General features: G+C 32.4%; 4 protein-coding genes across 5 annotated transcripts; 2 read left to right on the top strand and 2 right to left on the bottom strand.

Annotated features, from left to right (window-relative positions):
• The first annotated feature begins 281 nt into the window (after positions 1-281).
• LOC124538988 (trafficking protein particle complex subunit 2) lies at positions 282-3,559 on the top strand. Its single transcript, XM_047116283.1, has 3 exons — positions 282-559; positions 905-1,054; positions 3,086-3,559. Exons 1-3 carry the CDS (start codon positions 470-472, stop codon positions 3,263-3,265), a joined length of 420 nt encoding a protein of 139 aa, XP_046972239.1. The 5' UTR covers positions 282-469; the 3' UTR covers positions 3,266-3,559.
• Positions 3,559-4,919, bottom strand: LOC124538987. The gene is made up of 4 exons (XM_047116282.1): positions 4,709-4,919; positions 4,393-4,638; positions 4,052-4,198; positions 3,559-3,778 (listed from the first exon to the last, which is right to left on the bottom strand). Exons 1-4 carry the CDS (start codon positions 4,794-4,796, stop codon positions 3,720-3,722), a joined length of 540 nt encoding a protein of 179 aa, XP_046972238.1. The 5' UTR covers positions 4,797-4,919; the 3' UTR covers positions 3,559-3,719.
• A 489-nt stretch (positions 4,920-5,408) lies between these two features.
• LOC124538894 (DNA-directed RNA polymerase III subunit RPC4) lies at positions 5,409-16,653 on the top strand. Of its 2 annotated transcripts, XM_047116145.1 has the most exons (9): positions 5,409-5,747; positions 5,965-6,080; positions 6,866-6,972; positions 7,227-7,359; positions 12,137-12,226; positions 12,939-13,045; positions 13,808-13,906; positions 15,054-15,161; positions 16,418-16,653. In XM_047116145.1, the coding sequence occupies exons 1-9, from the start codon at positions 5,584-5,586 to the stop codon at positions 16,574-16,576; spliced, it is 1,083 nt and encodes a 360-aa protein (XP_046972101.1). In that variant the 5' UTR covers positions 5,409-5,583; the 3' UTR covers positions 16,577-16,653. The 2 variants fall into 2 exon arrangements, with proteins under 2 accessions (XP_046972101.1, XP_046972102.1); XM_047116146.1 differs by lacking the exon at positions 12,137-12,226.
• Positions 16,654-16,731: 78 nt separating this feature from the next.
• Positions 16,732-17,785, bottom strand: LOC124538718 (probable 28S ribosomal protein S26, mitochondrial). The gene is made up of 2 exons (XM_047115872.1): positions 17,227-17,785; positions 16,732-17,032 (listed from the first exon to the last, which is right to left on the bottom strand). Exons 1-2 carry the CDS (start codon positions 17,692-17,694, stop codon positions 16,865-16,867), a joined length of 636 nt encoding a protein of 211 aa, XP_046971828.1. The 5' UTR covers positions 17,695-17,785; the 3' UTR covers positions 16,732-16,864.
• Between the last annotated feature and the right edge of the window lie 13 nt (positions 17,786-17,798).

The raw sequence follows: 17,798 nt of genomic DNA, 5'->3' as shown, positions 1-17,798 counted from the left end.
AATTAACTTCAAATATTTTAAAAAGGCAACTTACATTTCGTACATAATAAAAAAAAAGAAACAAGAGAAAGGTTTTACTATGTATAACACAGTAATTTAAGTTATGTAGAAAATGATAAATAGTAATACATTACATAAATGTTTAATTTTAATGAATACTAAAAATGTGGTTATGTGAATCAACAAATTTGCATTTTTTAAAAGTAATTCGGCAAAAGATTTCGTATTTTGTCAATTGTCAATATTAAAAAAAATAGTAGACGTCTACGGTCTAGCTCTAGCGATTAGTTGTCAGTTGTCACATTTTGACAGTTGATAAAAACAAAAACTAAAACCCATTAAATAAATAATTAATTTATAAAAAAACCAACGAAATGGAAATATTATAAAATATTTACTGTAAAGATTTAGTGCTAAGTTCATTGATTACGAGAGCAATTAAGTTTTGAGTTATTTTTCATAACTAAATATGGCAGGAACATATTACTTTGTAATAGTGGGCCACTCGGACAATCCTATATTCGAAATAGATTTCATTCCCGTCACCAAAGAAGTAAAGGTAAATTATAATCTATCCATTTCTGTAATTAGTTTCATCCAACAACAACAAGTATAGTTATCATTAATCCTTTTTTAAAGGTTGTTGACACTGTCTAATGGGCCACCTGATGTTAAGTCACAACCACTCACCATTAGTACTGTTTAGAAATATTTTCCGTTCCTTGGATACTACGAAATCCCCCTATTCTAATCAGAACACAACAACATTTGTCATTGTTTTGGCAGTAGAAAAAGCAATACATAGAAGCACACAAGCCCAACCACCAATTAAATACAATATAAAATAGTCATATCATACTTAGTTATTGGGAATACTATATGGACTTAATCATATTGATTTTAGAAGGAAGACAACAGACACTTGAATCAATTCATAGCTCATGCAGCCCTTGATTTAGTTGACGAGCATATGTGGAAGGTCACCAACACATACCTCAAGTCTGTTGATAAGTTCAATCAATGGTTTGTCTCAGCATTTGTCACTGCTAGTCAGGTAAACAATATTTCTATCAATAATTTAACACGTTCAGTGCCAGCGACACGCCTAGCGTGTTCATGCGAATTTCTATAACCACGCCGCGAACACGCTAGGCTTGTTCTTAGAATTTCAGTGATATCTTAAAAACTAGGCTAAATTATTCATTCAAACTAATTGTGTGCAATCTTCAAGCGGTAAGCTACTGAGTTTTTAAGTGGCCCGTTAAAAATAATATTTTTTTTTTATTTTACAAAAAAATGTCTTTCGTAATGCCGGCGACACGCTAGGCTTGTTCACTTATTAAGGATAATCATAGATTGTCAAACTGTTTTTTCAACAAACCACATTTTATTTATGGCTTATTACCAATTTGTTGAAAATTGAACTAATTTTGTTATTGTTTTCTCAAATTTGCGGAACTTTGTTACATTATTTTTTTTGTACAAATATCTATTATTATAAAAATTTATACACCTTTGTAGTATAAATAAAAATTTTAGCAAAAAGAAAAACCGACTTCAAACAAAACACTATTTTAAAACAAATTAATATGCACGAAAAAGTAATAAAAATAATTGCGTATTCAACATATTTTTTAGAGTCTTCCTAAGTTAAATGAAATGAAAAATATTAGACTACTTAAAAGTCGATTTACGATTATATAATGTAGTTATAGTTATTGAATCGAATTGATAACCTCCTCCTTTTGGAAGTCGGTTGAAAACTATATAAGCCGTAATTCTGCCATTCCTATTTAATGACAAAGTTTATACTAAATTGTCTTACTTTGTGTTATGTTGATACTGATTATGTATTACAAGTACCTATATGTTAGTTCGATTAATCATTAACTACGACATACATACACCAAATATATAAAATTAAACACTAAATAAGGCTGATTTACCTTAAAAATGTAAACTCATGTCAACTTCAAATTCGTGTTACAAGAATTGAAGTAATGAAACAATAAAACGAGTTTAGCTTACAAGAAGCTTGATTATTTTTTAATTATTTGTTTATTAATTATTACTTATTTAATTGTTCTTTATTATTATATCAAGACATGTGCACCGAATCGATATCCTATGACCTTTGAACATTTCTAGCAACTAATAAGAAAGTGAACGAAACAAGTGAGATAAAAATTGATTTTAGAAATTAATAAGTATGTATTTGAGAAAACAAAAAAAGAAGGTGGATTTTTATGGACACTTTATGAAGCGAAATTTAAACTCTGTTTTAATTTGTATTGAAAGTTCTATTTTATTTTATTTGATTATACCTTGCTACTTTCAAACTGACCCGCGTCCTTTGCAGGGATACAACAGTAGATAACAGGTAACAGTATATATCATGAACAATTTTTTTATTGAAATACGAACTAAATCATAACGCGATAAAAAGTATATATCAAATTCGACACCAATATAAATATGATATGTGGGAATTTATTAAAAAGTTTTACAACCACTGATTACATTATGATGTTTACTTACCATAAAAGCGGTTTTTTGTCATAATTCCAGGATAAAACACTGACAACATTATTCTAAACACCTTAATTATTGCATAACACAAGAAATATTAACTAACAAAGACCGTTTTAACAAAAAAATTATCATTTTTTTGTTCCTGTGCCAGTGGACACGCTACGCTTGTCCATACAATTTATCTAGCGATGCCGGGGACACGCTTAGCGTGTTCGCGGCATTATGTATGGCGGCATCGCTATGAGCATAGGAAAAATTTAGGTGGCAGTGAACGTGTTAAATATAATTAGTTTTTTTTATGTTGAACTGTCCTCATAATCTATAATAATAAATACAGATTCCATAAGTTCACTTGAAGTATACACTGCTAGTTCTATCTAGATAGAATATTAATTTAATACTCTTTAGTAGAACATTTCAATAATTATTAAAGTGTTTTATTCAAAATATAAATTCATAAAAAGGTCTTAAAGAAATGTGTGTAACCTTTTTTTCTGTGAGTGGGACAATAGTATACACATTATTGTTTATAATTATTATATTTATGTTGCAGATGAGGTTTATAATGGTACATGACGCACGCAATGAAGATGGCATCAAGAATTTCTTCACTGATGTTTATGAAACCTATGTTAAACTCCTCTTAAATCCATTCTACAAAGAGGACACTATTATAACATTCCCAGCATTTGAGAAGAAAGTTCAGCTACTCGGCAAGAAATATTTAACTTAAAATATTTATAAGGTTATTTTTATGTTAAGAATATTTTTTTTGTTTGTGAGTCAATAATTTTGTATTGTAAAATAATTATCTACTTCAATCTCTGAAAACACATACTACACAAATTATAAACTGAACAATTTTGTTATTTTTAAATTCATAAAAATTAAAACAACCTCTTTGTTACAAACCTTTTATTTAACAAAAAAATACTGTTCATATAAAGCTGTTGAACTTATGTGTAATGCTTTTGAACACCACAATAATGTTTAAGGCAATTCATAACTATATAAAACAAAACACATCTCATACAAAAATGTTATCATATATTTAAGTTATATTTAAACCAAATGTAAATATGTAACATTGTTATATTATAATTAAGGAATTAAATTACTGAAATAATAATAGCTGTTTGTTTTTTTATAAATACCATAGTAACCTAACACAATTATTACAGCACTATTTAAAAAATATCAGGAAGACCAAGATCGTCATCAGGAATACTCTCATTTGAAAAATCATCTGAAAATGTTTAAAAAAAAATTAATCTCAATAACACACAAAGACCTCTATTTTTACCAGCTGGTAGAAAGCATGTGTGTTTTTTTTTTAAATTGATAAATGGTAATGATGTTTTGTCACTTTTTATTATACAAAATGTGTTTGCTATGTTTACTTAATTACAAAATATTTTTAGGTTTTTTTATTTAATATCACATGATAAAAAAATTATCAGATATATCAAACATTAAAAAAGTCCATATGCTCCAATTAAATTAATGTTTTTATATTTACCTGTAAAGAACTCGTCCTGGTAGGAATAATCAAATTCCAAGCTGTGGTTTTTAATCATAGGAGGGGGTGTGTTTGGCGGAGAAACAGAATTGATTATTTCTGGCTCCGGTAAAGGGAGAAAGTCCAAAAGATCTTTGTGATAATTATCTGAAAAATATATATTACTAACATTAAATTGTTGTAGTCTACTGAAATATAACTATATAAGTTTATAACAAAGAGAAATGATGAAATGGGATTGGAAAAGAAGTGAATACTGTTATCATAATGAAATTGACGACGAAAATAACATAAACTTTGAAATTAAGATATAAAATTTCAGAATAAACGAGAATACTTACCATATTTATATGGCGGCTTAGTGAATTCCAGCTCAGCAAAATTGAAGCCTTTTTCGTTAACATTAGTGTCCGCGTCAGTATATATTAGTGAACCAACATTTATTGTCCGTGGAGTAAAGACCTTTCGTAAAGGAGTACTCTGCAACGCTTTACCGGTATTTGAAAGAAAAGATTTTTTATTTTCCCCTTTTTTCAATGGCTCATTCGGCTTGATTGGTCCAGACGACACCGTTTTCCCCATATTTTCTATAATAATAGGGCATTTTATATGAATAATGTATATATTAAGAGACAATAACGAGCATGTTTTTCTTACCAATGTTAGATAACGGCTGCCGTGAAACATTTTTCACAGCTTGTCTTGTTATATGATCGCCGAAAATATCAAACAGAGATTCAGCCATATCGTCAATAAAGAAAACTATTTTAATTTTTTAAAGATTATAACGAGCTTTCTGAAAACTTAAATCACATTCAGAATTCACACGTAACGTTATTTTTTAAACTTCAATAATATTTAAATTACAGTGTTGCAAGTTGCAACTTGCAGATAATAATTATCAAAATATCCATGAACTGATCTGATGATTGATTTCTTGAGAGTATTATTATAGTACAAATCATCATAAATAAATATTGTATCATTGGAATTTGTTTTTATTAATTGAAGATATACGATCATTTTTTACATCTTCTATCGCATTTTTAATGGAGAATGTTTCATAGAATTGGTAGAAATAATCCCGTCTGGTGAATTACTGCACTAAACAAATCCTACGGTGTTGAAGATATCTGTTCAACACTGCACTATTTTTCTGTAATATCGATGAGCACAATATAGTCATTTTCATCAGCTGAGCAGTCCTTGAACGTAGTTAGATATTTGTATTTTTTTATACTAGGGATGTTATGATACCTTCGGTTTTTAACTTACCCTTTTTTACTTATTTAAATAAGTAAAAAAGGGTAAGTTAAAAAAATAAATCATACGTCATAAGTCATAATAGACATTTAAACTGTCAATGTCAGGCGACTTGCGCGTTTCAATCGGTCCATTTGTTTATATTTTTATTAAATAAGTTTATACTTTTTAAAACACTACAAATTAAATGATATCTGTCAGTTTGAGGTTTAATAGTGATTTTTTATTATTTTAACACCTATACGGTAATAAGACCGCAGGAATTCATAATGTCTAATTCAGGGGAGAAATCAAATGCGAATATAGCAGCAGCAGATCCTCTCCAAAGATTGGCTTCATTCAAAGCTCCAAGAGATCTTTCACTGGGTGGATTAAAGCCCAATAAAAAAGTTTTTACTCCCAATTTAAATGTAACCAGAAATAAAAACAAAGGGTTAGTAAATTTGACAGTCCTTAACTGCTCTTAGCCTCAGTCCAGTGTTAAGAAATTAAAAAAAAATGTTTATGCTATATTCTCCTCAACTACGTATAGAAGAATTTTACTCATTAGTGGAATACTTATGACTTGCTACTCATACATTTCTACAAGGATTTAATTATACTTTGGTGTTCATGAATATTATAATTTAATTTATTTTATTTTATTTTAGTCCATCAACGGCAAACAGTAGAGAACACAAGAGGGACGATAGACATAAAAAGGAACGTAAAAACAAAACAAGAAATGGTTCAAATATAATTAAGTCAAGTGGAGTTTTTTCAGAGGGTATGTACAACACTTAGTTCAAATTATCGTATATCTTGCTGTTTGTTTTGTTACCTCTGTAGCTTAAAGTAAAGTAAAGTAACAGCCTGTAAATTTCCCACTGCTGAGATAAAACCTCCTCTTCCATTAAGGAGAGGGTTTGGAACATATTCCACCACGCTGTTCCAATGCGGGTTGGTTGAATGCACATGTGGCAGAATTTCGATGAAATTAGACACATGCAGGTTTCCTCACGATGTTTTCCTTCACCGTAGAGCATGATATGAATTATATACACAAATTAAGCACATATATATAGTGGTGCTTGCCTGGGTTTAAACCCGCAATCATCTTTTAAGATGCACGCGTTCTAACCACTGGGCCATCAAAGCTCTCTGTAGCTTGGAATGTAGTTTTTTACATCATATATGTAAGCAAATTGTAAAATAGAATTCATGATAACCACCATTTACATCACAATCTAGGCTAGGATGTTGCTTTAAATATACTGTTGAATAAATAGGCAGTGTTAATGAACTGAGGGTTCTAATACAAGTAACGCTTTAACCCAATAGTTGGACAACTTTAGCCAACTAACAATTGTGAAAAGTGCCTCTTGAATCAAAGTTAACAGTGGTTCTAAACTACTTATTAAAGCAACCACCTAATTAGTATCCTATGATTTACAACAATTAGTGTGCACAAGACTGAATACACGAAGTTTGTTTGCTTCACAGTCTTCTGCTAGCATTACTAACATTACTAGAAAAACAAACATATTTTTCAAAATTATAATTTCCTCACAGGTCTTGGCAGCGTAGAGAGACATTACAGCAGGGTTTCCTACAGTAGAGACAGTGATTCAGCACCCACACTCCAGAAACCAACAATAAAAGTTAAAGACATTGTAAAGGTATGTGTGATTATATTTATTTTATAATTATTTTGATTTGTTGTTGTTTAGTTAATCCGTATGATAGATTTAAAATGAAAATTTGTAAGTTTAAGTAATACCATCAGTTTTTTTTTTAAGAAATTATTTGTGTGATTAGTACTTGTGCATGCAACTTCATGCATATTTTGATCTAACAAAAAAGTTATTGTTGTAGCCTAGAGTACTTCTCATTACATCAGTGTAATTGTTGGTAATTTCTTACATTATTTAAGATTGACAATGAGCTAGAAGAGAAGAAAATTAAAGAAGCATTTGGTGATGATGTATCATATGAAAATGAGAGCGAAGATTTCAAAACGGTGCTTGATGTCGAAGCACCAGTCAAACTCCCAATGGACGATGGAGGTATGAAGGAAACTATACTTAAATTATCTTTTGAAATTCGAATTTCTTGAATGTTGAAGCATTACCTTACTTATTGATAATCAGTGTAAAATAAAAAAAAAATTTTCAATGTAGTATTTAGATTCTAAGATAGAGCATGGTATAACTGGTAAAAAAATTTTTGTCCAAAGAGTTAATTTTTAAAACTTTACCGAAAATGTGGGTTGGAGATAGATTTTGGGATTCTTTGTGCTGCTTCTCAGGTACCAGCCTAAATGAATAAGAAATAAAACTAGTAGTGAATTTTATTGATATAAATATTTAATATTGCTTTGAATAGTTGTTTCCCTATAACCAATCGTAAATTTATAGTAAACTTTCGGAAATGTGATCGGTTGGTATCTTCTAACTAATCTAAACAAGATCCTGAAGTAAAATACTCATTATTCCAAAGCGTTTACAAATTCTTTTTATGTAAAAACTAACATCATAGTGGCTAGGACTTTTTAGGTAAGTACCCTTTGTGACATTCAATTAATAATTGATATTAAGTGTATGTTTTAAATGCTTAGGCCGCACTTATCGCGCTAAGATCCGTACGAGAAATCTTGAACTATCGGCTTATAATTAATGTTCATGACATATCCACGCGTGTTTTTTATCGTAAATCGCGAGGATAATTGCCAAAAAGGTCCAAAAATGTCATCGGTACATTTCGTTATGTATATTGTAATGATACTTTGGTTTGGTTTTATTTATTAAGATTGGTGTCCGATTGTAGTGTGACAACTCATCGCGATAAACTCCTTGCGTCATACACGAGTACCGTAAAATGGGGGGAATAGAATTCACGGGGGCAATAGAAAAAAAAACCGAACTAAGTTTAGACGACTCTCCTACATACAGTCTCTTCAATATTATTTTAGTAGAAACTATATTTTATTTTGGCAATACCGTTAGTTTTTTTTTTTACCATAGACAAATGACTCAACTGTCATTTTGATACAGAAAATTACCGGTAAAGTTGCCGTTTAAAAACAGCCGAAATTTAGCTCCTCAAAACTTTAAGTTTTTAAAATTAATACTGCGTTTTTGTGAGTTTTGATTCTTAATGCTGAATGTAAGTACAATATTCTTACTAGATTTCACTAAAGTTATTGTTTTTAAAGCAATTTAAATTCATAAAATTATAAAAATACTCTGTCAGGTAAATTTGGGTACAAAAAGGGGTCAATAGAAATCAAAGAGGGGTCAGTAGAAGTCTAGAAGGGGTTTAATAGATATAGTAAAGGGGTGAATAGACATAAGTACGGGGTGAAAAGGATCACTTACGGGGTCAATAGATTTTGTTATGCTAGGGTTGCGTCTGCTGTGTAAATGATTTTATTTCGTATTTTAGGTTGCACCATGCCGCGAAAATATCAGCCAGATCCCACAAAAAAACAGTACAAAAAGTACGATAAAACCATCATATGCAAGGCAGTGGAGGAATTGGCATTACCAGGTGCCAAATTAAAATTGGTTGCCGAAAAATATAATATAAATATTTCCGTGCTGTACCGTCACAGCAAAAGAGAGATGAAACCTCAAGGCGGTCAAACCGCTTTAACAGAAGCGGACGAAGAATACCTGATTACCAATATAAATGCATGCTCAGAATGGGGGTATCCTCTGGATACAATGGATCTGCGATTTATTGTTAAAATGTATCTTGACAAATTAGGTATCAAGCATAAGCGGTTTAAGAATAATTTTCCTGGACCTGACTTGGTGGAAGGTTTTCTCAAAAGACACTCGGATAAAATTGCAAAACGCATTTGTCAAAATATAAAAAGAAGCAGGGCAGCAGTTTCACCCGATAACATAAGAGAATACCATTCAGAGTTGCAAAAAAGTTTAGATGGCGTACCACCTACCCACATCTTAAACTACGATGAAACGAATTTAAGCGATGACCCAGGTCGAAAAAAAGTTTTGATGAAACGTGGCACCAAATACCCCGAGAGGGTAATGAATCACTCAAAAGCTTCCACGTCTTTAATGATTGCCGGAACAGCTGCAGGGAAACTACTTTCTCCGTATGTTGTGTACAAAGCTCAGAATCGGTATGATTCATGGGTAAAGTACGGACCTAAAGGCGCGCGATATAACTCATCTTCGTCTGGCTGGTTCGAAGGAAAGACCTTTGAAGACTGGATAACAACTATTGCTATTCCATATTTCGACAGGCTGCCAGGAAGAAAGGTTTTAATTGGTGACAATTTGTCATCTCATCTTTCTGCGCATTTGATTGCAAAATGTAAAGAAAAAAATATCGATTTTGTATTCCTGCCAGCAAACTCAACACATTTGACGCAGCCTCTGGACGTCGCTTTCTTCCGTCCTATGAAGCATGCGTGGAGGGAACTGCTACTAAAATGGAAAAAAAAAGATGGGCGTTGTCTTGGAACTGTCCCCAAGGGATGTTTTCCAAGATTATTGAAATTGCTAATGGAAGAACTTTCAGGCAATGCGGAAACCAATTTAAAGGCGGGGTTCAAAAAATGTGGTATTAATCCTTTGAACGTCGATGAAATTTTGTCGAGATTGCCACAAAGTGGTCAAGAGGGTCAAGACCCTGAAGCTCACAGAGAGGTTATCAATGAATCTGTCTTAACTTTTCTGAAAGAAATGCGATTCGGAAGCATGAATATTAGAGAACCAACAAAAAAACGAAAACTAAATGTTGTTGCCGGTCAAAGTGTCGCTGAAGAAGATTTGGAGGATATCTCTAGTATTGATGCATCATCATCATCAAGCAAAAAGGAAAAGAAAATAAAGACAAAAAAGAACAAAAAAAACAAAGCTAAAAATGCAAAAACTGTGACGCTGGAGAATTTTGAAGATGATGAAGAACTTCCTGATACAGCAGAAACCAATGTACCTGTAACGCCGAATAAAAAAAGGAAATACGAAGATATAGACAAAGAAACCCTGGAGAAAAAGAAGAAAAATATAGAAGATGCGCGTGCGTTAGAAGAAATTCATATGCCTTCAACATCGGGCTCGGGATGGAAGGGGAAGGGGAACGGGAAGGGAAAGGGAAAATTATCACAAATACCTGAAAAAGAAGACAAAAATACGTCGAAAAAAGTAATCGTTGAGATAATAGACCAATTTAGACCAAAATCGAAGGGACTGGAACATGGATGTGAAGAAACGGAAGCGAACTTATGTAAAACTGAAGATGACGGGACAGGCACTAGGGAAGAGGCTACGCATGATGAAGGAGTTAATTTATTCGAGTTAAGCAAAAATAATTTAAGAGAAGATAAAGAGCTTGAATTGGCTGTTAATTCAATTAAATTAAGTGAAAATATTTCAGAGGAATTTGAAAAGATTGAGACGAATGTTCCATTTGATATTGAATCAATGCCTGTTTATTTTTTTGATGAAAATGCAGCCCAGGAAGTCGTTATTGACGATTCACCGTCTAAAAGTTGCAAAAAGAATAAAATAAATATTACTAAGGTACAAATTATCACAGATAAAAATATAAAGAAAGTGAAGAAAGAAATAAAAGTGACATCAAATTTAAGACATGTCAGAAAAAAAACAGAAGAAGGAAAAAACACAGAAATAAAAAGCGACAAAAGATCAAACTTACGACCTGTTACGTTAAAAGAGAATCTGAAGATACCTCCACCTAATGAATGTAAACGAATACAATCACATGACAATGTTAAGATTAAGACTGAAAAACAAAGTCTGCTAGCACATAGTAAAAAGAATTATTACAATAACAGTGAAGAAATTTTGAAAGTTTTGTCTGAAAATGAGAATTAAGTTTGAAAGTGATAACTGTTTTAAACAAATTTTAAGTAGTAATGTCATGTTCCTATTTTGATCTCAACTTAGTAATTTAAGGTACCTTGGTATTGTAGCTTTTAAGTTTCACTGATCATGAAGATTTGTGAAATTTACGCAAAGAAATAAGAAGATCATCATGATGATGATGATGAGTAGATAAATAAGAAAGCACTTAACAATTGTATTTTTTTGTTGATTTTATTTTGAGAAATTACTGGAAGGTTTTTTTAAGTTTTTGTTTATTTTACTAGAAGATTTCTTAATTTTTGTTTGTTTTCCATTTAGAATTTTGATATTTTGGAATTACTGCATACTTTTATATTTTTGTTGATGTCTATTAAATTAAGTGTAAGGCTCGAATTATATTTCGTAACAAATGGTGGCAGCCCTATCATTTTTTTCTAATAACCCCTTTTACATTTCTTTTCACCCCAATGGCGGGTTGAATAGAAAATCTGCACATTTTGATAGTTTTTTCGTGAATATTACACGGGACATCCGATTTTACGATTAATCCATAGTAATTAAGATCCCGGACACCTGATAAAACCCTAAAACATATCAAACTAAGCTGTTATATCACCTAAACTTCTAAATAAAGTTTAAAATAGTTTCTATTCCCCCCATTTTACGGTACTAAACCTTACGGAGCGAAGTTTGGCTACATTCAATGCGTTACGGCGAATAGTCGCGTTGTAGCGATGATTGCGGCCTAGGCATAGGTGTCATAGATTTATTAAGCGGATAGCATCGCCCATAACCCATATAGGCCATATAAAATAAAATTGTAAGACTTGGAAAACCTTAAATGGAATTTAGCGTTGTCTTGATTCCAGTTGTAGTCAGACAATTTTCTTTAATTCGAAGTAAACTTTTATACAATAAGAAAATAATGTTATAATATAATCTTAGAAGAAGCGAATCAATCTTGTTGAATAATCTTTTATAGGCTGGTCAAAAAACCAGACGAAAGCCGCTGTGAAGATAAAACAGGAGGTGGTTGTGAAACAGGAGCCCACTGACGATGTGGACGATGCTCGTAAGACAGGCTTTGTATACCGCATCTCCTAAACGCCCAGTGAAACGTTTTACTAGGGCAGCGGGCTATGATGGTGCTACAGAACACATTCCGCTTGTATTTGCATACGAACGAACATCCGATACGACATTTGTTGTCGGAATGTTCTATTTTGCTAAATTTAGATTTATATATATTATATATATTGTATATTATATATATTGTATATTATATATAATATATATTATAATTTTAAAGCAACTTTTGCGGTTTTGGTTTCGAGTCCCGATTAAAAACTATTTTAATTACGTGCATCCCACTACCTCTTTTTAGGTTAATTTTCGCGCCATTTTTAAGTGTCAGTGATAAAAATGGTTTAAAATTATACTTGCAATACATTTGGAATTATATATCTGGAGTGGGATGTTTCTGCAATTACTTTAATTAAATTCTGATATACATATATAATTTAAGATTTATGTATAAAGTTTTTTTTATGCAAATGATATACGACCTTCTTATAATTTAGATTTAACTAGACCAAGATAATTTATATTCAGATATAAAATATACAAATTAAAATAGTTTTTAATTGAATTTTTTCGTACAAAAAGCTTCTATTTTAAAAGTGCTACTTTAAAAATAGAATTTTTGTTGCTTTTTATTTGTTTAAGCTTGATATAAGTAAATTTAAGATGAACTATAGTAATGTTGTATTAATTTTATTCTGTAGTTCCACTCGTGGAGGAGACTCTGAAACCGGACGTGAAAGAAGTCTTCGAAGATACGAATGTTGCCAATTTACTGCGGAGTGACAAACCGGCTCTCATATTGCTGCAGGTAGATCAGTGATTGAAGATTATTACAAAATGATTTAAAACCATACCTGACTCATACAACACACAACAACAAGATCAATACCGATTTTCCACTATGCGATTCCAACCATATGACACATGAATATATCGTATATGTTAGATATCAACATATACTTGACGAGTTTTTATTGTGCTTTTATGTATTACAACAGTATGTAATAAAGCTTGTCTATTTTTTTTATTTATAGACTAAAGTTAGTTGTTCTATAACGTCAGCTAGGGGTTGTCTATGGTTTTTCCAACAACAGTGTACTCAGCAGGGTTGACAATGTGTGGGGAATTCCCCAAATTGCGGGGAATTGTAAGTCGATTGGGGATTAGTGTGGGGATTGTCACATGTGGGGAAAATGAGAGGAATTTATACTTATGCGTTTTATACCAAAACGATCAGTAATTGATTGTTTATCCGTCTTTTAGTCAGTACAAAAACCGAATTGTAGTCGATTATTAGTTAGCATAGTACACAATATACAGACATTAATAAAAAAAAAGGTCGTCAGTAAGCATGACTAGTCTGATTTAAGGAAATTTACCTCGAAAATTGGATTTTATTGCTAGGAAATGAAGAAAAAACATGATTTCTTAACTTTATTTCTGTGTGGGGAATTTGTGGGGACTTGGGACATTTCTTTTCCCCAATTTGGGGAATTTCGCTAAGATTTTTGGAGAATTCGGTGAATAGGCATCGGCAACCCTGGTACTCAGGCAAGTAATGATGTTTCAGCTGTCGGACACACTGCCGGGGCGCGGCGGCGGCGGGGACGACGAGCCTCGCCGCAAGCACGACCAGCCCTCCACCTCCGGGGAGGACGCTGACAAACCTGTTATTATTATTATTATTACTTATAAAATAGGTGGTCAAGCCGTATGATAAGTGGTCACCAAGGCCCATAGACATTTGTGAAGAAATATTAATCATTCCTTACACTACCAATACCAATCTACAGCAATCTTGGGAACCGAGGTAGTATGTCTCGTGTAACTGTAGTTACGCTGGCTGGTTAGCTAACGATAGTAAGTACTGCTCTGTGGCGGAAAAATGTGCTACAATACCTACGTGTAGCGTATCCAATAAGCTATTTGACAATGCGAAAAATAATGTTTCAATTAATGTAATCAGTATATATTATGAGTTTACAAATGATCCTTTATTAACAAAAGTTGAAAATAAGGCTTAATTTATTCAAAAATCCATAAATAAAAATCCATTTTTTTAAACGTTTGTCACGTGACACAAAACGCTTTTCATTGGCCGGGCTTATGATGAAGTTCCTTGCTTGTTAACCTTGATTGCCAACTATATGAACCACAGATTAAAATACAGGCAAGTGACGTCACCGACTTCATTGCAGCGCGATATTGTCGAAGTAGCGTTTTCGCGCGCTATTTAAATATGGAATTTTTAATATGATATTTTTTGGCAAATATGTACGAGAAAAATACACTTGTACTGGGTTCTTTAACCTTCTACTGAATAATATAAAATGGATTTTAAAAACAAGTCAAATAGCCTGTTGCAGAAGGAATAAAGTCAAACAAACCTTTCCTTTACATATTTCATACGATTTGCTAATATGTTTGTACTGCATAACATAGTAGAGCTCTATTATGTTATGCAGTTATAATTTCGTTAGTCGAGGTGGCCCAGTGGTAAGAACGCGCGCATCTTAACCGATGATTGCGGGTTCGAACCCAGGCAAGCACCGCTGATTCATGTGCTTAATTTGTCTTTATAATTCATCTCGTAACCTGCATGTGACAAATTTCATAGAAATTCTGCCACATGTGAATTCCACCAACCTGCATTGGAACAGCGTGGTGGAATATGTTCCAAACCTTCTCCTCAAAGGGAGAGGAGGCCTTTAGCCCAGCAGTGGGAATTTACAGGCTGTTGTTGTTGTTGTTGTATTTTCATTTAACATGATATTTGACTTTTCGGTGATTTTTTTTATGCATTTAATTTATTTCAGGTCGATAATAGATGTAGACTGAAGGACTTGGAGGAAGGTAAAATAGGCAAATTGCGCGTGCATCGTTCCGGGCGCGTCACGCTACTTCTCGGCGACACCGTGTTTGAGGTGAGGGCCCGCCGTGACCGGTCGCACCAAACCGTGATTTGGGACTTAGGTCCAAGATAGTTCTTTCATTATACGACCTCCGTGGTCGAGTTGTGTGTACACCGATTTTCATGGGTACGCCACTCCGAGGTCCCGGGTTCGATTCCCGGCCGAGTCGATGTAGAAAATTCATTAGTTTTCTATATTGTCTTGGGTCTGGGTGTTTGTGGTACCTTCGTTACTTCTGATTTCCATAACACAAGTGCTTCAGCTACTTACATTGGGATCAGAGTAATGTATGTGATGTTGTCCAATATTTATTTATATTTATTATTATTATACTAATCAATATAGAAAAAACACTTGTTCCTTCAAATAATGTTTCGATCCTGTGCGCTGTGTTGAGATACAATTATTGGTAGGCCAGTACTTTGTGCATGTTACTAAATGTTAATCAATTATTAACACTGCATCAATGATGTTCTAGTAAACAGATATGTTATTAACGCGCAAAAAGTGAAGACTAGAAAACGTCCTAATTGGGACGTTTGCCTTTAGTCGTTTTACGTAGTAATACGTTATAATACATCATAATTACGTAGTAATACGTTTTGCGTAATCATAACATCTAGTTATTCCTTTTACTTATTGTTTTTATTAAGCTATCTTTTTTACTTTTAACGAAATGTAAAATAAACGGTCCCCGGCGCGGCACACTTTTTTCTGTTGTTAAGTATGGATATAACATATCTGTTTATTAGAATATCATTGCACTGCATCAATAAGTTATAAACCTTTGTGCTTATTCAATAAAAAAAATATGCACCTTAATTAATCCAATCAACCAATGATTCCATGACTGTTAAAATTAAACTTTTTCAGTTGCAATTACGAGTTCAAACCTAATTTGTCAAATTTGAGAGAATACACCTTTGTTTTTTGGTAGACATTTTGTGTTGTTTATAGATGATAAATAGAGTTTATACCTGTTGACTTCCAAGCAGGATACATTAATTTAAATAATTGTATTTAATTAACATGATGTTGTATTTTTTAAATGTTAAAAAAGAGTGACTACTGAGTTTCTTGCCGGTTCTTCTCGGTAGAATCTACTTTCCGAACCCGTGGTAGCTTCACTTAATTGTAAAATGACGATTCAGAAGTGCTTCTAAAACCTACTTGAATAAAGTTTATTTTGATTTTTGTGGTACAGCTTTGATGGTTGTTTTTATTGGATCAAGTTTTACTCTTTAATAGAATTATGAACTTCTTCCTAGGTTTGTTCGGGTACAAAGGCATCATTTTACCAGGAGGTGGTGTCAGCAGCAGTTGATGAAGCATCTCGTTCTGCCAACCTTGTGTCACTGGGGGCTTTGCAGCACAAGTTGAACATCACACCGCATTGGCAGACCATGTTTGATAATATGTCAATGTGATTGGCATTAATCTAATGTTATATTAAATGTAAAGCATTGTAAAATTTCTATTTGTATATAAATTGTTGATGAATTCATTGAAGGTTTTTTTTTATATAATATATTTGAAATTATTCTTTTTAATCTGTTAGTTTTTATGTAAACAAAAAATCAAATGAATTGAGTTGTTTTTTTTTATGGAACAACATACTTCTTTATTAGAAAGAAAAACAACTACTATTTACATATTTACTTGTATAAGCATTCATTAATAAAATGAAAATTTTAAATAAATATAACACTAAAATATTAGGCAACAGCCTGATCCTTCTTTTCTGGTTTTACAATTGGTGTGTCTCTCCCAGATACTATGTTACCTCTCAAATCAATAGCATAATTGTAGTCCACTGGGTTAGCTAGAGCATAATCTATGGCTGCTTCGAGATTATCTGGTGTTATGAATGTTGAACTTAATTCCTGAAATTATAAAAAGTATATATGTTACAAATTATTTGGTACCATAAGTTATTTAAATGATTTCCAGATAATTTATTAAAATCATACTTGACTTAAAAACATGTAACATACATTGAGAATTTAAGTCCAAAATATAAAGAAATTAAGCAACCAAAGCAAACAAAATTGACGTTTTCAACACTGTAAAACATTACCTTTTCGCGTCTTATTTCTGCTGACGCTCTAGCTATTCTCTCCTTAAATTCCTTGTCTTTTGCTTCGATTCTCTTGAGTGCATAGTCCTCCATCGCTGCCAACTCTATTTTTCGTCTTTGTTTTCTCTCTGCAGCTACTTGTGCGTTCCATTTTTCATTAATTTGTACGCACTTTTCCCATTCATCCGCTTCCAATCGCTGAGACATCTCTGAGCTGGCGCTCTGTAGGGATGACTTCTCATTTATCATCTCTTCGTGATAAAATCGTCGTATTGCACGCATTTGGGTTTTATAATTATTGTTTATTCGTAGTAACTCTAGTCGCTCCTCTTCTGATACTTCAGGCCGTTTTGGGATACGATATATTTTGCTCTTCGCTACAGGCAACCATCTCGGCTTACGATGAGTTTCCGCAATCTGCATTATTAATGGACACGAGCGTTTTAGTAATACGTTTTTGGGTATCATTTTTAATTATAAAATTATAGTTTTACAAACTACAAAAATACGACAACATAACCTAATAGTAATTTATTATTATTTTCTACTATTGAGAAAAGGCAAAGGTAATG

The sequence above is a fragment of the Vanessa cardui genome, chromosome 21 (assembly GCF_905220365.1).
Source record: "Vanessa cardui chromosome 21, ilVanCard2.1, whole genome shotgun sequence".
Classification (NCBI taxonomy): Eukaryota; Metazoa; Arthropoda; class Insecta; order Lepidoptera; family Nymphalidae; genus Vanessa; species Vanessa cardui.
The sequence above is the reverse complement of the archived record's forward strand: the minus strand, read 5'-3'. Positions and strand labels throughout refer to the sequence as shown.